The following is a 23,299-nucleotide window of genomic DNA, read 5'->3' as shown; positions in this document are numbered from 1 at the left end:
GGGATCAGCCGAACCTGCAGACGCTGACGGTAAACAAACCGGCCTGGCCCACCAGCGGCTTTCCCAGATGGGCCGCATGCCAAAGGTTGCCGATCCCTGGTCTACACTATAAAATTATGTTGACTTAAATTATGTCAGCATACAGCTGCCATAGTTATTAATTCATTTGTGCACATGCACACTTGGTTCCTGGTGTCAGTGGTGCACGTCCCACCAGGACTGCTTGTATTGATTGTAGTGTCAGTGTGAGGCTTTATGGGACAGCACCAGGAGACCAGTTACAGTTCAGGTAAGCAACACTGTATCTACGCTGACACTGTGTTGTTCTAATTACATTGACTGTGACTCTATGCTGTTTGGGGAGGTAGTGTTACTAAACCAGCACAGAGAGGTATTTACAATGGTGGAAGCCAAATTTAATCGAAGACACTCAGGGCTTGTCTATTCTACTGCATGGGGTCGATCTAAGATACGCAACTTCAGCTACGTGAATAGAGTAGCTGAAGTTGACATACTTAGATCTACTTACCGCAGCGAAGACCCCACGGTAAGTCAACAGCTGATGCTCTCCCGTCGACTCCGCTTGCGCTTCGGTACTCCACCAGAACAAGGAGTCGATGGGAGAGAGCTCAGCAGCCGATTTATCTTGTCTCTACTAGATGCGATAAATAGACCTCTGCTGGATCGACTGCTGCCAGCTGATCCGGCAGGTAGCGTAGACAAGCCCCATGCACAGCTAGGTCGATGCAAGGCAGCTTACATCAGCCTAACCATGCAGTGTAGACTAGGCCTATCAATGTCACACAATACAATTCCAAGGGTTGGCAACATGTACATTGTTTTTTTTTAAAAATGACACGTAACAACCAATGCTTTCTGTTAACATTTGTAAAATTTGCTACAATAAAGTAGTTTTGCTCTGCTGTGCAATTTGGGGCAAGGGCCCCAGACCAAATCTCGGGATACAAACACCTAGGATTTTATTTGGGGCTGGCTCTGGGCTAAATGCCCCCGCTAGCCACCGTTCCCACATCAAGCCAAACCAAAGCTCTGGGTCCCAGTTTTGTGACCGTTTAGATTCTGACCACAACTTTGTAATGTACCAATATCCGTTGAGCAGGCGAGGGGAGCATCAGCTACATCCTTCCTGCCGACCCCCGCCTGACCCTCCGCTAGCCCCAGCCGCTTCCTTTCTTTCTCCCGTCCCTTATATCCCCCGGCCCGGCAGAACGCCCGGCCCCCACGTTCTAGAACGCCCCGAGCGGCCAATCACACCTCCCGTGGCCGAGGGGCCGCGCACCAATCAGCGCTGAGAGTGGCCTCCGGGGGGCGGTGGGCGGAGCGCTCGCTGGTGGGTGAGTCCCTCGCGCGGCCGCCGTGGTCTCGAGGCGGGAGGAGGCTGGGCTGGGCTCGGGCCATGGTGCGGGGCAGGATCACCGGGCTCGCGGTGAGCGACGTCCGCTTCCCCACCTCCCTGGGGCACCATGGCTCCGATGCTATGGTAAGTGCCGCCGCCGCCTCCCGCTCTCCGGCGCTGCAGTAGCCACAGGGCCGCTGAGCAGCCGCTGCCCCAGCCCCTCCGCAGCCCCAGCGAGTCTCCACGGGCCGGTCTGCCGCAGCGCCGGACAGCGCGCAGCCAAGGTCTCTGATATGGGGATACTGCATTAAACAGGGCAAGGGGATTTGGAGCGAGAGCCAGAGGCTGCAGCCCCTGGGCCGTGAGCCTCTTGCCTGTAAATCTTTTCCGTTCGCTCAGATCAAATGCTGGTGATAAAATCTATCCGCTTCCCCCTGTAAGGACTTGCACTGTTCAGTGAGCGATGACTTGCCTTAGTCCCCCAGATCTAGACTTCTATATTTATTTTGCCACAAATCTTAAATTACCTGGATTGCTGCCCTCTTTGCCAGTGCTTTGTGGTGCTTTTTGTTGCTCTAAGAGGTATGTGACCTATGGCGGGTGAATTCGTGTCAGTCTCCTTTGTAAGTTTCTTGCTCCAATATTGGGTGGTGTTTTTGGTCTTTAATTTAGCACCCGGACCCTGACTATTCTGCTGCCTATGTTGTAATAGAAACTGATGCCCGTGATGGACTCAAAGGCTATGGATTAACATTTACTTTGGGTAAAGGCACAGAAGTTGGTAAGTTATTATCCAGTCCCTAAACACAAATGGGCCCCAAGTCACACTGAAAGCATTGGGTTCAATGACTAATGCAGTTTCTCCATTTTTGAAAATGAAATACAGGACCATTTTAGGTTTCAGAGTAGCAGCTGGGTTCGTCTGTATCCGCAAAAAGAAAAGGAGTACTTGTGGCACCTTACAGACTAACAAATTTATTATTTTACCATTGCTGAATTAAAAAAAAAAAAGCCATAGGTCTTGGGGCAGCTTATAGGGTTGTAGAGGTTGCAGTTTAGCACTTTTCTTGATTTTTGTTCCAATAAATCACTTACTGGAGTAGCTGTTCTGCAAAATCTCTTTATAATCTCCCCTAAAAGAGTTTGTTACAAAAAAGTTTTAATCCTGGCTGCAGTTGTCAGACTTGCAGGTTGCCTGATTCTAAACTTGCTGATGTCTTGTAAATGCTTTAAGCTTTTAACAGTCCTTGCTTGCTTTCTTCCTCTCTTTTCCCCCACCCCCACACAGAAAACAGAACTGACTTTTGAAATTGCCCTTGCCAGGCAATTTTGTTACCATGGGTTACAGCTCTTTCTGGTCATTGGTGTAACAACAAACATTTTGAGGCGATTGAGGAAAATGTGAACAGTGAGAGGGCATCAGTGAGAACATTCACAGAATAGTAAAAAGTTGGGTGGGGGGAAATATGTTTTCCCTCTGCCCTCTCCCCTCCTCAGTATTTGTGCCAGTTCAAATAACCTCTCATACTGCTAAGTCCCTCATTAGCCACATAGACTTACTTGAGAATAGTATCAGTGATTTACATTTTGTATCGCATTTTCTTTCTGAAAATTAGGCCCTGATCCTGCAGAGAACCGTGTGAACAAATCCCTGCACCCACCGAGCGCCATTGACTTAGCCCCCGTACCTATTTGTCCATCTGTTCAGCTCTCTTTGCAGAATCAGGGCCTTAGATGGTAAAGGCATGGAGCATGCCTCTTTTTTAATCTGTAAAACACCTATACGCTTTTTGGGTGCATTGCATAAATTGTCAAAATAATAATGGCTGGATTTGGGGTGTCTCTGCTGTGTATAAATGTCCATGGACGTTTGCAGATATGAACCTCCAGATTACTTGATTTGAAAAGTTATTGCACAAATTAACTGTGAAATCTTTGTATGCGTATCTGATATAGTCGTTGGCACGATTTAAGTTATTTATTTTTAATCCTCAATAAGAGGAGTGACAAATGCTTCTTGCGCTTAAATGTCTGCAGCATCGTTGTAGCCATGTTGGGCCCAGGATATTAGAGAGAAAAGGTGGGTGAGGTAATATTGGACCAGCTCCTGTTGGTGAGCGAGACAAACTTTTTACACTACTAGTGTAGTATAGATGGGCTGTCAGCCTTTTATCACTGTGTCACGTAATCCCTCTAGGAGTAGGTCTCATTGATCTGATGTTTAAAGTGCTGGGAGACTGTCTACGCTAAGGCTGCTACCACTGCGAACAGTGAGAAAGTTTTAGAAAATTTCCCTGCTATAGACAGGGGCTTAGGCTCTTTGTCCATCCTAGTAATTTAAAGTTCAAATGTTAGTCTCCAATACCTCTCCATTGCCTTAGATGTTTGATGGGTGACCCTTAGAGACATGTCTGTGTCCTTATGAATTACATAAGGGCTTCATCTTGCAAGCACTCTGGTTCCACTCCAGCAATGCACATGAGCACCCGAGTAGCCCCATTGAAGTTGAGGGACCCACTCACTTAAAGTTAAGCACGTGCTTAAGTGCTTGGCTGGATCGGGGCCAGAGTGCTCAGCACCTTTCAAGAACAAGTCCGTATGCTTGGAAATCAATAGCATTTTCACGCAGTGCAGTGAGCACAGTATGAAAATCCATGTCCTCTAAGGTTCAGGCCTAAGCGGTTTCTCTTTTATATAGAAGACGTATTGCAGCAAGGCACAGCTGAGATCACATTCTAGACATCCTTGAGGTGGTGAGGCCTAGCAAACACAAATGACTTGGTTTCTCGCACAGTGATGCTTGCTTCACTCCAATAGCAGCTTTGCCTTCTCTTGCTCACGGAGAATGTTCCGTTGCAGCCATAACACTCTCTTTATAAGGGTGGAATGAAATCATGAAAGGTTAAGGAAGGCTGTGGGCTTGCTCTATGGTAGTGCTTTTTAACCTGTGGTCCATGACCCCTGTGGGTCCATAGACTAAGACTGCCAAAGTGGTCTGCACCTCCATGTGAAATTTTTTAGGAGTCTGCAAATGAAAAAAGGTTGAAAATCGCTGCTCTAAGTGAAATGATCTGAACTGTGTGGCTCAGTCTTCTGCCTATCAGTTTATATTATTATTATGGCAGTAGGGAGAAAATATTTGGAGAAAGAAAACATAGATGCCATTAGTATTGGCAAGAAAAGGGAAGGAAAGATAGGTTTAAATCGATTCTTAGGGCTCTATCTGTGTATATTTATTTACACATTTATCTTTGCAAAATCACCTCCTGCTCTTCTGTATGTTCAAGATACACCTAGCTACACATGTCCATAGATAATTGAATGCTCAAGCTCTTAAACAGATAGGACCCAGGTTCTCAGCTTTGCTCTACATCTCCAGGGGCACATCTGCACTGCACGTATCCCCTATCTGGTCAGAAGCTAGCATCAGTTTGTAAGCATTGTGCATGCAAAGCCTGTAATGTGTTAATCATTACATACTGCCTGATGATTTGGGGGAGGAAGTTTACAATCCAGGACCAAACCTTTGTCTTTCCAGGGTCATTCTGAACAATTGTAAGATTTGTGCCTTTACGAAGTAGCAATGTATCCATTGCACACCACTTTTTCTTAGAAAATTGCTAAGTAGGTCTCTAAGCAACTCTTCATAAGTGCTCTATTGCCTGGAAACCTTTCAGCTAACGTCATTCTGGCATTCTCGGATCACAATGTGACAGTCACAAAATCATAGTCCATTGAAACCTTGCCACTCAAGTATAGGGACAATACTAAATATGTTACGAACTCTAAAGAATCATCCTCCATGGAGGTGATATCCTACATCAGATTATATGTTGTCTTTCCCTTTTTATAGCTATATTTGTAAAACATTTTCAAAATTAGTCCATTTACTCTTTAAAAGGAAAAAAGTATCATTGGGTGCATAAAGAAGACACAACTATTAAGTATTCACAACTGTTGGTCTCCTCCATCAAAAACAGCAGGGTTTTTTGTCCATATAATGGCAAAATAATCTCTAAATATTCCAGTGTACTGTACACAATCATACTTGCCATGATAAAGGGATCTGTTCCTGGTTCAAGAGTCTCGCTATGGCCTTCAATAAGACCTTCAATGAAGATACAGTCCTTTTTGCGAACTTTGGACCAGGTATGGCAAGGTGCTGAGCACTGACCACCCTCCACTCTCCCGAAGTTCATGAGAGTTTGAGAGTGTTTGTTGCTACCTATCTGGCCCCCATCACTATAGTAGCTGAGCACCTCCCAGTCTTTATCCTCACAATACCCCTGTGAGAAAGGGAAATATTATTTCCCCATTTTACAGGAGGACAACTGAGGCACAGAAAGACTGAGACTTGCCTAAGGTCATCAAAGCCTGGGATGGAGGAGGGACTTGAACCCACCCATCCCAAATCTCAAGCTAATGCCTTAAATAGGCATACCTAACAGGATTGGGCCCAAGCTTTCCTGTGCAGTTTGCTGTTCTCTCTCTTATTTCTTCTTATCTGTGTCAGAAAATGATGGTTGAATGGTGCTAAAATTCCTGACATGTCCACTCCTTTCTGTGATTGCCTCCACCCTGTCCAGCCTGCTAGATAACAATGGATGTATAAGTTACTTTCTTGATTTGCTAGTGTTTTGCTCTAACAAAATTCTCTGCTGGAGCTTGTGTTGAAATGAGATGGGGTAGATTTTTGGGGGAGTTAAAACAACTGGATCACAATTATTATACAATAACCAGAAACAAAATCCCTTATGAGGAATTGAGAAATTTAACATGGCTGCAAGTACCATATATACTGCATGAGATGCAACAGGTCCTGTGGGTGAGGTCTATCAAATCCAAAGAAACAGTCTTCTCCCAGCATTTTAGGGAAACTTCTGTAGTTCCTTGTGCTCACAGTAGCATAACGCTGCCCCCTCTGAACGCTACTGTGGTGTGCGTGCCTGAGGATTACATTGGCAGCAAGATCTTTCTCTGGGGAAAAAGGTGACATGCAAGTGACTTTTCATCTTCAAACACCCTTCCGTTATTAACTAATTGAGCCTTACAACCTCTCTTGGTGGTAGGTATTATCTTTACCAGAGGATAAATAGGGAAACGTGAGATGCAGAGCAGTTATGTAGCTTATCTAAGGCCGCACAAACTGAATCATTGGCAGAGCCAATGTTACGTGTCAAGTGTTCCTGGCTCCCAGTTACGTATTCAATCTGCTAGACCAAGCCCCTCTCAGAAACGCAGTGGGGCTGGAACAGTTCGCATAGTGGGGGTGCTGAGATCCATTGAACCAAACTACAAACCCTGTGTATGATGGAAACCACTCCAAGCCAGGGGGTATGGCAGCACCCCTAGGTCCAGCACCTATGCAGAAAAGGTGAAATTCTAAAACAGTGGTTGAACAATAGAACTAGTGTTCTAGTAATTTTGTTCTAGTCACTGTGTGGTATTAAAGCAACAAATTCTGGTGTGTTTTGCAGTTGTTTGTGCAGTTAACGCTCTCTCCATTCACGTGGTTAATAAAGACCTAGAAGAAATTGTCAGCGATTTTAGAGGATTCTACAGGCAGCTCACCAGTGACGGACAGCTCCGATGGGTAAGGGGTATCTTATGGAGTGTTGTGAAGTGGATGGCAACAAACATGAATTTGTGTTATGAACTCTGTAAGGACACATATAAAAGTATTTTTAGATAAGGATTTCTGTGCAGTTATGCGGGGTGGGGGGAGAGAAAATTTCTGTTTCACAACCAGGATTCTAACATTGCAATAGGATCTACACGGGCAGAACCCATACACGCATCCAGAGCCCTGTTGTTTTCAAGGGAGCTTTAGACAAATGAAAGTATCCACCCACATAGATCCAATAGCAGAAGTGGGGCCTGGGGTCCAGATTCTTTGTTTCCCTGTGTTTAGAGCCCAAATGCTGTGTCTTTATCTGTTCTTTTTTCCGACTTGCAAGTGTTCACGAAATATTATTTCTATACAGTGTCTAGTATTCTTGGAAATTGAAAACTCAGCTGGTATTAAGATGAACTAGATATCAATATAGCCATTGTAGTAATCTCACAATGCACTTAATACACACCAACTTCAGATTTTTCTCAGTTTCTGATGAACAGAGGTTTATCTTTTTAATTCCAATGGTTTTTCCTTTGTTGTGTTGTCCAGATGTATAAGTTTGCTAATGGTCATTAACTAGAAATGAAGACCCCAAGGTATGCTAAACCATTATAGGTAACTGTATGGTTGGTTGTTTGTTTCTTTTCAACAGATTGGTCCAGAGAAAGGTGCTGTGCATTTGGCTACAGCTGCTGTTCTGAATGCCGTGTGGGATTTGTGGGCTAAGCAGGAGGGAAAGGTGATGTACTTAGAGCACATGGCCAAAAAATGTCCCTTTATTTGTTAAATTAGCGAGTCCGAATCCTGATATGCTTTTTGCAGATTTAGATCCTGGTCCTAATTTCATGGATGCCCACCACTGAGTTCATTGGGGCTATTCATTTTGTGGGACTGAGGCTTTCGTAGCTGACACTTATACACCACTTACCAATAGAGCTGGCTGGGAAGAAAATTCAGCAACATTTTTTGTTTAAATTTTGACCAACAATGACATCTTTACAAAACCTTTTTTGACCAGCTCTACTTAACAACTAATTTTTTCTTGATTTCTCTTTTCTTCTTCTTCCTTTGCAGACTGTTCATAAAATTACGAATTCCTTGTAACTACTTTCTAGTATGGCCTTGTAAGCTGTTTGGAGCAAGGCTCATATATTTCTATCTGGGGCACGTAGCACGGTGTTAGACGCTGTAAAAAAAAAAAAAAAATAACTAGGGCAGGGAGTATCACTTTGTTGTGTTTGTACAGCACCTAGCACAATGGGGGTCTTGGTCTGTGACTAGGACTCTTAGATACCACCACAATAGAAGTAGTAAATAATAATAGTACTGTAGTAGTAAATCATCGCTACTGTCTTAAGTTGGTCCAATAAAAGATATTACCTCACCCACCTTGTTTCTCTAATTATCCTGGGACCAAGACAGCTAGGACAACACTGCAAACCATTGTCTTATAGAGTTATTGTGATACTTTCCCTTTCCTAGGAAAGGGTAATGGGCACCTCTAAACTTGTCAGTATCCAGGAGCGTGACTCAGTCCAACGTAAGGGGCATAAGAAGTAGTGCCGCAGAAATCTTAAAAGTAGAAAGGATCAATTTCTTCAGCATAAATAACCATTTCCAGTAATAGTGTCCCGTCAGCATTTCAAGTCTGACTAATTTAACATAATAAAAGTGAGTTAACACCAGCTATTTGTGGGTCCAGGATCAGTGTCCTGGCCATAACGAGGCGGCACAGACAGAGATGTTCCTGTTAAAGTAATTTAGCCTGGGGCTTGACATCTTGAATCTCCTGTCTTGATTTGGGAGCCACATCAGCCAGATGCATTTGGCGTCAAATGTAAATGTTTTCCACACTTACTTTTTGTCACTCCAAGATAAAATATCACCTGTATGCTGCTTTTATGTGCTCTCCATCCATTTCATATAATTTAATTGCTTTGTTTTTTAGCCTCTGTGGAAGTTACTAGTTGACATGGTAAGAAAATCTTATTATATGTGAGCTAATGTTACCACTGTTCCACACTGATGTTTTTGATGCAGTAGAAGAGTAAAAATTTCAGGCAGTATCTAGGCTATAATTACCTCTCTGGCCATGTAGCTCATTCCAAGGCTGTAGAAACCAAAGGGTTCTACAAGCTGTGGATGTGACATTTTGCTCTGGAGGGCTCTTCTTCTTCCAGGATGTCTCTTTCTGGCACTACACAACTGTGCAAATCGGCCCCTTTAATGGGAGCACTGATACACACACTGTGCTGTCCAGCTACGATACTATATATGGCAACTGGAACCCATCTGTACTGATACCAGTAAATTATGTTTTTAAAGTGCAAACCTAAAAGTTGATCTTAACCCTTATGATTAGGCTGAGGAGCTGTGTTTTTTTGCCAAGACAAATGTAGGGATTCGATTATTGGGGTTTGGTTGGTTTTTATATTAACAAGTAATTATTTTTTTGCGGGGAAATAAGTAAATATTTCATCATCTGACTTTTAGCAAATATTCAGATCTCGTTGGCCTGCACTTTCAAAAGTGACAGGTCATTTTGGATGCTTCTGTTTTTGGGTGCTCGACTTTGAGATACATTGACAACATAGTTAGCACTGGTTTCAGAGTAACAGCCGTGTTAGTCTGTATTCGCAAAAAGAAAAGGAGTCCTTGTGGCACCTTAGAGACTAACCAATTTATTTGAGCATGAGCTTTCGTGAGCTACAGCTCACTTCATCAGATGATTCTGTATTCAGATGAAGTGAGCTGTAGCTCACGAAAGCTCATGCTCAAATAAATTGGTTAGTCTCTAAGGTGCCACAAGGACTCCTTTTCTTTATAGTTAGCACTATCCTTCTGGAAATCAGACCCCAATAAGGGGTCTCAACATAGGACACCTAAAGCAAGTACCCAGAATCACTAGTCACTTTTGAAAATACAGGCCTCTGTATACAGTAATAAAGGTTGATGTATTTACAGAAAGTAAAAGTCCAATCTCTTGATTCATTAGTAGCAGATTTTATATTCAGATATTAAGCGTGTACATAAATCGTTGCAGGATTTGGGGATTTAGTATGGTTTGTTTGTTTTGTGTTTTTTTTAAATGAAATCTTCATTTTTTTTAATATGCCTAAAGTAGCTCATGTTTTCAGTCTCTTTTCTGCAACCTGTTAATATTGAATCCCTTCTCAGTTTAAAATGTATTGAATTGGGTTTTTCTCAAACTATTTCAATAAATTGCTTTCAATCCTCTTTTGATAAATACTCTCTTGAGACAGATTTTCAAAGGAGTCAAAAAGCAGCCTCTGATGCTGAGTGCACTGTCGTTTCTGTGTGAAGATTATAGTATGTACAGATTTGCACACCTAAAGCATTCCAAATGGATTAGTAATTTTTTTAATGTTTGTTAATCAATTACACCCTGTGCAAATATTTTTGTACATGCTTAACATTAAGCGTGTGAGTGGCACCATTGAGTTAAATGGAGTTACTCACATGCTTAACTTTAAGCACATGCCTAAATATTTGTTGGATTAGAACTTTAAAGTTTGCCAGAGTTAGTTAATTAGTTTGATTTTAGAGTCGGTGAATCCATTCTCAGTACTGTCTGTGACAGGGAAAAGGCTGATAGAGGGCTCACACGGCAGATGTATATGTTACCTTAGTATTGCCTTTTTGTAATCATGTGATTTTATTATTCTTTGCTGTTTGATTTACATTAAATATTTTGTTAACAGGACCCAAAGCAGTTGTTATCCTGCATAGATTTCAGGTATATTACTGATGCATTAACAGAAGAAGAAGCTCATGGTAAGTCGTCCTTCTGTCAAGACAGATCCCCTTACTCCTTGAGCTGTTTTTGATTTCAGTGGGACTACTCGAGCAGTAGGGCATTACTCTTTGTAAGTAAACAGATCAGAATCTTGTTTTATGAAAACAGCAGAGTGTGGTGGTAGGATGTGGAGGAATTGAACTTTGGTTAATGCAATAATCTTCCCCTCTTTTTCTCCCCTGCCCTCATGCAGAAATACTCCAAAATGGTCTTCTTGGGAAGACGGAAAGAGGTAAGTTTAAACCAAGTTTACTTTTGCTGTCTTGTAGGAGAATAAAGGACTGAACACATCACATGATTGATGTGACACTCTGCATCCTGGAGGGTCCTAGTCACTGGGAAGTGGAATGTGACAATTGACGCTCTCGTATGAGGCTGAATGCATTGTGTGTTATCTCCTCCTTATGAGTCATTGGGGAGGTGTACATATAGAGGGGGCTTGTGCTGTCTTGGTGGCCATTTGCTTGGGAACCCCTCACTGAATGTTTGTGTCAGTCACGATGGCATAGTGATCGTGCTGGTTACACCCTAAAGGTATTTTTCTGAGCTGAAGCTCTCCCACATTTTGGAAAGAAGGGGAGGATAGGGAGGATTTTTCTCAGCAAATTTCATCTGCCCTGATTAAAATGAGATTGATTTTTAAACTCCTTTCATTTCCATGAGTAACGACTTATCTAAAACTAGAATACAAACTAATCATCTGTTCATTGGTGACATTCTTTGGTTTTTTAGAGGAGCAAGTGTTAAAGCATGGATACCCTGCTTATACCACGTCTTGTGCCTGGCTGGGCTACCCGGACCAGCAGTTAAAACAGGTTTGATTCTTTGACATTAGATTACAGAAGTAAGATTTTAAACATTTCTATCCAGTGAGGAATGCCAAGGTGACGATTCAGCACTCAGGGGTTGCTTAGTTTTGGCTCAGATGCAAAGCGAAACCGTTAAGCATTGCATATGTGGGAGGGGTATGTGTGAAAGGTGGCCCTGTTCTTTGGGCCTGGTTGTTCATTGGCTTTTGTGCTAGCCACAGTGGGAAGGGTTTTATAGCCTTGTCTACCTTGGGGTTTTAGCTGTAGCTGTTGGGGATAAGCATGGACCATTGCAAGCCAGTTTACACTGATGTATTGTGTATAACTAGAGGATTGCACTTGTGCAGCTACATTGGTACAGACAATGGGCTTTGTCTACATGGGGATGCTCAGGAAAGTGAAGATGAATTAACAAAAGGTGTGAAGTTAAAGCGCATTAAACCCCTGTGTGGAAACTCTCCTTCAGAAGTAAAGTGGCCTTAGTTTGCTGTAACTAAATCTGCCTTCAAAGTGAAATATCATGAAGGCTCTTCACAGCTCTGGGATCTGAGGTCTGGTTAGTACAGTACATGTTTATCATCTGGTTTAGTTTTTTGGAAAAGTTCAGCTTTCTGTGTCATAGGACTGTCATGCATAGTACATGAAAATAAAGAAATGCATAAAGTATTTCTTCACATATATTGAGGAATTTGGATCCTACAATTCAGTTGGACGTTATTCATACCTCTGCTCTCAATTACTGTCTGCACTACACTTTTGTCAATAAAGAAATGGATAGAAAGTTCACCCTGGGTTAGACAGCCTGTAAATAAATACTGGTCTACATATTGAGTAGTGCAGCTACTTGGAGGTATAATAGATGTAATTTTCTCTGCAGCTATGCACAGATGCATTGAAGGATGGTTGGACAAGGTATAGTAAACAATTATCTCATTTGCTGAACTTTTCTGTTTAATGATTAGTAGCAAATAGAAATATACTATCGAGATCAGTCCTGATTTGGCACCGAGACAGACTAGATGGATGACCCTATAGGTCTTTTCAATCTCTACATTCTGAGAAGAGATGTCTTTGCTTCTGATATTTTTAAAAAATATTTTCCCTTTCTGCTATTCCATAACATACCATTACAGTAGGTATCTAAGTAAATGTATGGCAAAATGAGCTCTCCTCCGGGCAAGCTGTAGGCTAATAGCTAACAAAGGTAATTGCTTTCCTGTTGATTCATGGAAAGGTATTTGCTGTCTTTTTTCTTTTTTGTTAAACAAGGATGAAGTGTGCTGGAAAAGGGACAGATGTGATAAGGAAATATTGACCATAAAACACTGACTCTGGTGTTTTTGTAAATTTGAGTTTAGAGTTTCTCGTAGAGGAAAGTAATCACTACATTAATCGTGGTGAAATGACCTACATTTTATTATAAATGTTGTGTCTAGGTTTAAAGTAAAGGTTGGTGCCGATCTGCAGGATGACATTCGTAGATGCAGACTTATTAGAGAAATGATTGGCCCTGACAAGACACTGGTGAATATTTTTTTTTTATGACTACACTATTAAATAATTTTAAATATAAAATGGCTGTCTCTTCATGTAGATACATGATTGATCTCACCCTGTACCAATATTTCTTTTGCCAAAACTCCCATTGAAATCTAACCCAGTTTTCTGACCACCAGTGCTTTTTCCCCCTCCTACCCCCAGCCAAAAAAACCCAACCCAGTTCTGTTGAAAAATTTCAACCATCCCTGTTTCAGAGTGCTTCACTCACTTACTATATAGAAATTGTTTTGCCTGCTACTGAAACAGTCACTTCTGGAGTTCAGGGTGTCACCTCTTTAATGGTGTACAAGAACACTACACAGACATTTGGGAGAGAAGTTGACAATATCATATTCATTTGAAACCTGGTGGAGAAATTTAGAAAAGCAGAATACAACTACCACAGTTGGAATAAGGATTTGAGACCAAATCCATGACCTTCACTTTTGTAAGAAGTTTCCTGGGGTCTTTTAACAATTACAGTACACCAGGGCCTTTGATTTAATGTGTCATCTCAAAGCAACATTTCCAGCAAAACATAATTTTGGATTTCCACCTGAAGTTCATCTTTTAGGCTATTATTTTATCATTACCTTTATTGAGTCTAGGAATTGTAGAACATGTTCTACATCATAACATATCATATGATGTGTTAAAGATCAGAAAACAGCAGTGATTTACACTGTCTGAATTTCCTTTTTTCATTAATTTATAGCAACATTATGGGGTTGGGTTTTTTGACAATTTCATATATAAAAATTCAGTGGAGTCATATAAGTGAATTTGTTTTGTAATTACTCTCAGATGCTGGATGCTAACCAACGATGGGAAGTGAAGGAAGCAATAGAGTGGGTCACTAAATTAGCTGAATTTAAACCATTATGGATTGAGGAGCCAACTTCTCCCGATGATATTCTTGGACATGCAGCCATTTCTAAGGTTTGTTTTTCATTTCAGTAATGACTTAGTGACTACACACCAGAGAGCAGTAGTGATTCATTTATTGACGCTGCTGTTTGGAATGTTCAAAGTTCAGGCTGAAACCAGCTGTCAAAAGTCATTAAATATGTTTGCTACAAGATCCTGGGCACATCCTGTATTTGTATTCCATTACACTTAAACGAAAAGCATGGTCCAAAGATTATATCAAAGGCCATGAGACTATCATGCTTGCACAAGAAAAGCAACCAGGATTTGCCCGGAAACGTGTATGTGTCTTTTTCTTTTAATATGTGTGGATTGGTGTTTCAGTAAAGTTAGAGTAATGCTAGCCCAGGATATGTGCTCATAATGTGATATAGCTAATAGTAATGCTTGAGCCGCAGATGTATATCCCCTTATGGCAGCACACACCCTCTTACATAATTCTTCACATATTATTGGGGTAGCAAAAAAGCAGCATAAAATGCACTAACAAAAAATTACACAACGCTTAGTTTCTTCCAGATGCATAGCAAGTAAACATTGCACTTTGTTAGCTGTTCTTCTCTCTCTGTCTCCTCATTCTGGTGAGGACCAGTATTTGGGAATTACAGATTAGAAGCAAGTCCTTTGTTTTTTGTTTATTTATTATTTATTTTTGTAGGCCTTGGTGCCATTAGGAATTGGTGTGGCAACAGGAGAACAAGTAAGTGGGTGTCTAATTAATTGTTTTTTATTCAGTCATTTATTTAATGTAGCTTCATGACTTTCGAGAATTTGTGCCAAAGTTCACTTTGATTTCTCACTTGGGAATTAAATAACATGACTGAAAACAGCCTTGGATTTATTTCACAAAATTTAAGACCAACTTTGATAGGTATTCTCTCCCCCACCCCCATTTGTCTGGACAATCTGGGAAGATTTTGTTGTGATGAATTTATTATGAAGGTTTGAACAGGGATCTACCACTTCTCAGTTGAGTGCCCTCACCATTGGCCTATGAAACATCCTGATGGAGGGCTCCCTCAATGTTTGCTGTTGAAGTTCCCTGCTTTAATTAAGTACTTGAGCCAGAGAAGGAGTTAGAATGACTCTCGAGCCTTGGGGTAAGAGGGCTCACCTGGGAGGTCGCAGATGACCATTCAAATTCCTTCTCCTCTGCAGGTGGAGGGGAGACTTGAACCTGGGTCTCCTACATTTTGAGTGAGTACCCAATCACTGTGCTAAAGGCTGATTAGCCTCCTTTGCCCTCTTGTTGTTTTTGTGTGAACTTGCCTCACTTGAGGCACTCAGGTGCCTATCTCCTAGCTGAGCCCCAGAGCAATTCACAGACGGGGGAAGATAAGCATTCAGCCGCATAAGTCACATGCTGCGGATCTGATCTGTTAGGTATCAGGCTCTGCGGGCAACAGTGATCATGCAGAGAGGCAAAAACATAGGTGACTAGGGAACTCTTTAGTGTAAAAACTCAGGCACTGAGTGAATTTAGGTGCCTACAGGGTTTAGCAGCAGCCGGGCCGGAGCTTTGCGGACCCTAGTTGGGCCTAAAGTTGGCACCTAAATACTTTTATAGATCCCACCCTTAGCTTCTTGCTAGCACTAGTTCCAAAAGGCACTGACAGAAGTAGGATGACCATATTTCGCTATGCTGAATATTGGACGAGTGGTAAACTTACTTGTATTCAAGCGAGTTCAACGACATTCAATCAGTACTATGCAGTACAAACATTCACATTAACATCAAGTTGACTGAGCCCCTGTTAAAAAGAAATACTGCGTAGTTGGATTCTTTTTAGTTACCTTCTTACCTTTAAAGCTGTAGGGCTCACACAAGGAGAGGTTTCAGAGTAGCAGCCGTGTTAGTCTGTATTCGCAAAAAGAACAGGAGTACTTGTGGCACCTTAGAAACTAACCAATTTATTTGAGCATAAGCTTTCGTGAGCTACAGCTCACACTCCCATACACTTCTCTCACACAGTGTGGGTGACGGACCTACCCAACCCTCCCTGCCTGGTGCTCTCCACCCTCCGTGCCTGGCTGGGTCCCCAGGATGGATCCACCTCTCCTGATACCTGGCGCTGCATTGTCTTGAGGCAACGTGGGAGGGCACACAGGGTCACATGCCCCCCCTCCCCAGATTTCTGCCCAGGTTCACACCAGAATGTGGCCAGCAGTAGCCTTTATGGGAGGGAAGGGACAGGAGCTGCTTACAGCGATGGGTGGGGAAGGGATGACTTGGCCTGTGTCTTTGCAGAGCTCATCTCTTCCCCCCTCCCCCACTCCCCTGTGGCTGGAAGCAGCTTGTCCTTCCCTGTCTGCACAGTGTTGAAAGTCAGCTAATGCCTCCAGGCTGCTGCTGGCCACCGACATAACCCAGCCGCCTCCTGTGCTCCGGCTATAGCGTGGGCAGGAAGGGGTTAAGCCCTAAGGATGCATTGTGCATCAGGGCCCAGGGAAACTAACTGCAGGGGACTCAGCGAACCCCACCAGAGAGGTGGCTCAGCGGGCGAGGGTGCCTAGGGGACGAAGCAGCCCTACACTCCCTGGGGTGCAGGACTAGGGCAGGGGGTTGGGGGGGTGAAGAGGGTGCTAAGCCCCTGCCTGGGGGGCTGCTGTGGAGCCTGCAGGGTCGGGGCACAAACAGGCTGGAAATCGCTTCCCGCCTCGAAACCCCTTTCCCCCTCGCCACTCCAGAGCTTAGCTGAGGGGTGAAGAGGCTTCCCCGTGCCAGCGCTGTGTGGGGCTTTGGCACATGCAGGGCTTGGCTCCTTATGGCCAGCGTTCTGGGATGGAGGGTCTTGGGCTTTCCCAGGTTCCTGGCCCAGCCAGAGGCAGTGGGGGAAGGAAGGAGCCTGCCGGCCAGGCTGTTGGTGAGTTGAGTGATCTGACCAGGGGCTGGTTCTCTGCACAGCACTGGGGAGTGGGACGTGGCCTGCTTGCGGGGGATATGGGGGAGCTGGGGGCGGTGAACGGGCAAAGCAGGGAGAGGACAGCAAGAGGAGGAGCAAGTAAAGGGCCAATGGGTGAGCATCAGAGGTGACATGTAACCGGCTGCCACCTGGCACCTACCTGCACTCATCAGCCACTGCAGCTCGCAGTGCGCAGCCAGTGCTGGCCGGAAACGGGGTGCAGGGCCTGCTGGCTGAGAGCCAGCACACAGTGGGGGCAGAGCTGATGGACCAGCAGGGGGAGTGGCCAGCCCTGCGTGCTGTAGCTTTGCCCTGCCACAAGCCTTGCACACCTACCCCCATTGTTGGCCACTGGACCCCCACTCACTGCTGATGGGCAGGCAGCTGGTGAGCAGGGATCCGGCCAGCAGGAGGACCCACCAGTACTGATGGGAGGGAGACAGAAAATATGGGACAATTTGCCCGTTTTTAAGAAAGATCCCTGCAGCAGGTCTTAAATATGGGACTGTCCCTTTAAAAACTGGATGTCTGGTCACCCTAGACATCAGCAGTATGTAAAAGTATCTTAGCAGTCCAAAGACCTCATTTCCTGAGCTCCTCTCTGGATGTAATGTACAAATTGTTAGCTATCAATAAAATGACTGGTCCCTTTAAGAAAACCAGCTTCAGCACCAAATTGAATTGTTTTTTATTGTGCTCATGAATGACATACCTCTTCCTGCCAAACCCTTCTACTAAATCTACAGAGCAAAGCAACATAATTTAGCAAATTCTCTCCAGCTGCCAGTGAGCAATGAGAAACCCTGCATTAGCATAGGTTTACTCTGTTGCCAGTTTCTCATGCAAAGCCCTGCTTTCACCATATTTCATTGTGATGCTGACCTCCAGCTGTTGTTTGCCAGCAGATAGAACATTTAATTTTTGGTGTGAATAATGACATCTATTAAGGAGAATGGGTTTGAATGAACTATTAGCACAGACCTGCCTGGCAGACTAAAGGCCAATTCCTGAGTAATAGGCTTTATATATTGTAAGTAGAGGTTTTTCCATACCATAATATCTGAGCATCACATAAACATGAATGTATTTATCTTACTTCCCCTGTTAGGTAGGGGAATACTATTATCCCCATTTTACAGATTGGAAAGTGAAGCACAAAGATCAAGTGACTTGGCCAACATCTACGTAAGAAGTCCGTGGCAGAGGTAGAAATGGAATCCTGAGTTTAATAGTTAAGACACTTGACTAAGATCATCCATCATCTCTAGGGCCCTACCAAATTCACAGTCCATTTTGGTCAATTTCACAGTCATAGGATTTTAAAAATAGTATATTTCATGATTTCAGCTTGTCAAGGTTCCTTCCCCACTCTGAACTCTAGGGTACAGATGTGGGGACCTGCATGAAAACCTCCTAAGCTTACTTTTACCAGCTTAGGTTAAAACTTCCCCAAGGTACAAATTAATTTTACCGTTTGCCCTTGGATTTCCACTGCCACCACCAAACTTTATCTGGGTTTACTGGGAAACGTAGTTTGAACACGTCTTTCCCCCCAAAATCCTCCCAACCTATGCACCCCACTCCTGGGGAAGGTTTGGTAAAAATCCTCACCAATTTGCATAGGTGACCACAGACCCAAACCCTTGGATCTTAGAACAATGAAAAAGCATTCAGTTTTCTTACAAGAAGACTTTTAATAGAAGTAAAGGAATCACCTCTGTAAAATCAGGATGGTAGATACCTTACAGGGTAATTAGATTAAAAACAGAGAGAATCCCTCTAGGCAAAACCTTAAGTTACAAAAAAGACACACAGACAGGAATAGTCATTCTATTCAGCACAGTTCTTTTCTCAGCCATTTAAAGAAATCATAATCTAACACATACCTAGCTAGGTTACTTACTAAAAGTTCTAAGACTCCATTCCTATTCTGTCCCCGGCAAAAGCAGCATACAGACAGACACATACCCTTTGTTTTTCTCCCTCCTCCCAGCTTTTGAAAGTATCTTGTCTCCTCATTGGTCATTTTGGTCAGGTGCCAGCGAGGTTACCTTTAGCTTCTTAACCCTTTACAGGGGAGAGGATTTCTCCTCTGGCCAGGAGGGATTTTAAAGGGGTTTACTCTTCCCTTTATATTTGACACAGCTATTCAGCTGTGGAGAGGTTGCATGGTTATTTGGGGAGGGAGCGATATTGCCACCCTTACTTCTGTATGCACTCTCCAGCCGCCCAGCTCTGAAGGCAGCAGTGCAGAAGTAAGGGTGGCATGGCAGGGTGCTGCCTTCAGAGCAGTGTAGAAGTAAGGGTGGCAATACTGTGACACCTCCCCTGCCCCCACAATAACCTTGTGAAACCCCTTGCCCCTGTGACACCTTTTTGGGTCAGGCCTTCCAGTTTGAGAAATGCTGGTCTCCCCATGAAATCTGTATAGTAGGGTAAAAGTACACAAAAGACCAGATTTCACAGTCTGTGACACATTTCTCATGGCTGTGAATTTGGTAGGGCCCTAATCATCTCAGTGGACTGATCTGCAGGAGTCTATGAGAAGAAATAGTCTTCCACAGCCGACAGAACCACTGTGTATTCACTACTGCTGTCTGAGTGCTGCAGTAGCCCAGTCATTCACATGAGGGGTAACATGCAATTAAGAGCAGGAGTTTTGCCTGGCAATTAAAACAAAACATGGAATTAGGACTCAGTTCTGATCCCAGTTTTGCCACTGAATTGCTGTGTGAACTTAGGCAAATAGTGACATTTCTGTGTGCCTCCGTTCAGAGAGCTGTAAAATAGATGTAATTCTACTATGCCTCTACTTTACAACTGTACTGTGATTCTTTAATGTTTGTAAAATGCTTTGCAACCCTCTGCACTTCTGTGCATTGTTCCAGCTAAGTGGAAAAAGAACTTGGTTTTAATGGGAAACATAGTGGGAACATTGTACAATTGTTTTGACTTGCATTGCCACAGTTCTTGTAATATCCTGCCAATTCCTTAGATTCTGGGGCTTAACTTTTTTTTCTCTCCCCCTCCTCCCCCGCAGTGCCACAATAGAGTGATATTTAAGCAGCTCCTACAGGCTAAGGCCCTGAGCTATCTCCAGATTGACAGCTGCAGGCTGGGAAGTGTGAATGAAAACTTGTCTGTGTTGCTGATGGCCAAAAAGTTTCAAAGTAAGGCTCTTGGAAGTGTGTCAGTAGCACTAAAACCTCTTTTGTTCTAAGCCACTTTGCCATGCAACTTCTTCAGCTGTCATGTTGCTAACTCATGAGCATGCGCTTGTGTGTGGTTCAGTCATTTGTTTTCTGTCATACTTTAGTACGAATTCAAAATGCCTTTGGTCCCTTATTACTGGAAGCCGAGTTTCCCTAGGGCTGCCGGGGGTGCTATTGAAGCTGTAGTTAAACACCAGCAGAGTTGGTACACAAGCTTTCTGAATAATCTAGTCGTTTGCCTTTATTCTTCAGATTGGTTTAAAGGGATTGTTCTGTTTTCATTTCAGTTCCTGTGTGCCCTCACGCTGGGGGTGTTGGGCTCTGTGAGTTGGTACAGCACTTGATAATATTTGACTATATTTCAGTATCTGGAAGCCTTGAAAACAGGTTAGTAATGTGAAATGCTACTGTAACATTCAATAGTGGTGATGGCTTATTTTTCCAAAAGGCTGTTGACATGCAATAAGAACCAGTAAACAAAAACAACACCCACCCACTCACCTCCCTGTGGCTCTCCCAGAGAATTTTAAACCAGTCAGAAGTGTGTGAACTTCACTCTGGCAATTGCCTGGCAAAGAGCCAGGAATATTTTTGACAAACACTGTTTTATACTCTTGGAACTATATTTTGGCACCTCTCTCTCACACCTACAACCCCTGGCCAACACATTCATGACCAAAGGATTAACTCCCTGCTCTAAGTTGAATAGCATTCTACGTGTAGCTTCCCAAAAGGATCTAACAACTTCCCTTGTCTTGTTTAATATCAGCTTCGGATCGTATTAGCCTTCTTTGAATGCAGTGAACAATTTTTTCACATTATTGCAAACACAAATTTCCTGAAACTCTCCTGTTGGTTGTATATTCCTGTTCTTTGCACTAGTTGTTTTGTAAATATTAAAGTCAAATATTGTAGCTTCATCTTTTGCTCACATTTAAAATCAGCTGAATCATAAACCATTCCTCTTGTTTTGATCTTCCTTGTCTCTGGAGCAGTATATTTAAAATTGCCTTAGACCTTGTTTGGTAAATTTTGCTGGTCTACAGCCAGAGAAGTGTTCTTGGTAATTCATAAACTGAGGAGCAGACCCAGCCCTTCAGCTGCCCTCGTTAGTGATTTCCCTTGCTGCAGAAAATAGTCTTGTTTATACCCTTTAAATACCCATGTTAGATGCATACATTCTGTATCCACATTGGCTAGCATAGCACAAGCTTTTGTGGTACTTTGTGGATTTTCCAATCAGTAAACAAAGCTCTTCTGTATAAGTTTACTAATCTCTGTCTGTATTGAAAAAGGAAGTTTGAATCTTGCTCTCCTAACGCTACATACTGCCCAAAGGGCCCATCTTCTGCCCTGTGTTCTTGATCTGGCTTATTTTATTGAGACCACCAGTCCTCACTAAGCTAAAAATGCCAAACAGATTCTAGTTGATCAATATGGAACACTGTCTAGCAGTAGTTTCTGCTTCTAAAACGAAGCCTCCTAATTTTGATAACTGGGATACAAATATCCGTCTAACTTTTACCCCAGCCTTGTTTCTTTGTCAGGGATAATAGCCATGAATAAGTACACGATTAGGTAAAACTGAAAACCATCCCTCCTCTTTCTTGCAGGATGTGCGAGTATGTAGATCATTTGCATGAACACTTCAAATATCCTGTTGTAATCCAGAAAGCTTCCTATGTACCACCTCAGGTATGCTATGAGAGTATCCACTGTACTTAAGTGGCCTTGTAAAGAAAGCATCTTAATTACAAGCAGTTTAAAACAAAGCTTGCTTGTGAAAGACTCCTTTTACAGTCATCTGCAGAATGAAAAAAAGTTGGAGAGGTGCTATTAGACTAAACGATAGCATAGGTTTGGCAGTTCAGAACTGTTGAAATGAAAGGTATACATTCCAGCACACATGCTTCAGGAAGTGGTGTGACCCTGGCCTAAAACCTCAACCCAAAGCAATTCTTTAGTTACCGATGTTTAATATATCCACATTGCTGGGCTAACCAACTTAGGTAAAAAAAAAAGTATTAATACTTAAACTTCTCTGTTCAGCTGGAGAAGAGGGCATGAGGGAGAATAATTCACTGGAGACGCTTTAAAACATTCTCAGTTTTTCACTGAAACTCATATTCCAAAACTAAAGATTGCTTAACTACAATTCTGTTCAGCCCAGACTTTAGAACTCTAGTTTTCCATTTAACATTTGCATCAGGTGTTAGGAGATGAACACTAGTTACAGCTGATACCTTCTGTATTACAAATTAGCCTGGCATGATCCCCAGCAGCACAGAGATTACAATTATTATTCTCCAGTTGCATGACAGCAGTTAAGTTACTTGAATGAAGAGGGAACTAGATCTAGTATCACTTTCTAACTGGCAACTTTTTTTTTAATCTTGTAGGATGCTGGATATTCCACTGAAATGAAAGAAGATTCTGTAAGGAAATTCCAGTTTCCTCAGGGAGAAATTTGGCAGAAGCTCCTTTCTAAGCCATAAAGTACTACTGCATTAAGTCTAACCCTGACAGTTTTCAGGCAGAAGATCAAATTTCCCAAGCTGTTCATGCCCTATTGTTAGGTGATGATACAAGATTTCAGCTGCCAGTAAATGCTTTTGTGTCACCAGGCAAAAACCTTCAGGAATTAACATAACACATAGTCCAGGCTGTTTAAAGAAATGACTGAGGCCTATAATCCAGCAAAGTTGTTATACTTTAGTGTAACTAATGGCTAGGCAATGAACTTCATTTCTAGAACTCAGTAACTCTGTTTTCATAGATTCCAAGGGCAAAAGGGACCACTGTAATCACCTAATCTGACCTCCTGCATGACACAAGCCTTAAAATTTCCCCAAAATAATTTTTTGAACTATCACACACATCCACTCTTGTTTTAAAAATAGCCAGCGTTGGAGCATCCAACATGACCCTTGGTAAATTGTTCCAGTGGATTTTCTCACAATATACTAAAGTATTTGAATTTAGAGATTTAAAATAAAATTCTTTACTGTCTGCTCTTGTCCTAATCCTATACAAAACTTCATACTGGTTATGTTGTGGAACTAAAAGCTGTTGAGTGTACAGTTAGGTATAGAAACAAGTCCAGTGGCATCTTAAAGAC

At 42.7% G+C, this 23,299-nt stretch overlaps 1 protein-coding gene across 2 annotated transcripts; it reads left to right on the top strand.

The window, feature by feature from the left end:
• Positions 1-1,368: 1,368 nt before the first annotated feature.
• ENOSF1 (enolase superfamily member 1) lies at positions 1,369-23,190 on the top strand. 2 transcript variants are annotated; one of them, XM_077810392.1, is made up of 16 exons: positions 1,369-1,501; positions 2,030-2,138; positions 6,835-6,950; positions 7,627-7,713; positions 8,923-8,949; positions 10,697-10,769; positions 10,985-11,023; positions 11,524-11,606; positions 12,478-12,512; positions 13,037-13,124; positions 13,944-14,078; positions 14,725-14,766; positions 20,010-20,139; positions 20,469-20,568; positions 21,795-21,876; positions 22,581-23,190. In XM_077810392.1, the coding sequence occupies exons 1-16, from the start codon at positions 1,418-1,420 to the stop codon at positions 22,674-22,676; spliced, it is 1,326 nt and encodes a 441-aa protein (XP_077666518.1). In that variant the 5' UTR covers positions 1,369-1,417; the 3' UTR covers positions 22,677-23,190. The 2 variants fall into 2 exon arrangements, with proteins under 2 accessions (XP_077666518.1, XP_077666519.1); XM_077810393.1 differs by lacking the exons at positions 12,478-12,512; positions 13,037-13,124.
• Positions 23,191-23,299: the final 109 nt, after the last annotated feature.

The sequence above is a fragment of the Eretmochelys imbricata genome, chromosome 2 (genome assembly GCF_965152235.1).
Source record: "Eretmochelys imbricata isolate rEreImb1 chromosome 2, rEreImb1.hap1, whole genome shotgun sequence".
NCBI lineage: Eukaryota > Metazoa > Chordata > Testudines > Cheloniidae > Eretmochelys > Eretmochelys imbricata.
Note: the sequence above shows the minus strand (reverse complement) of the source record. Positions and strands in the feature narration are given on the sequence as shown.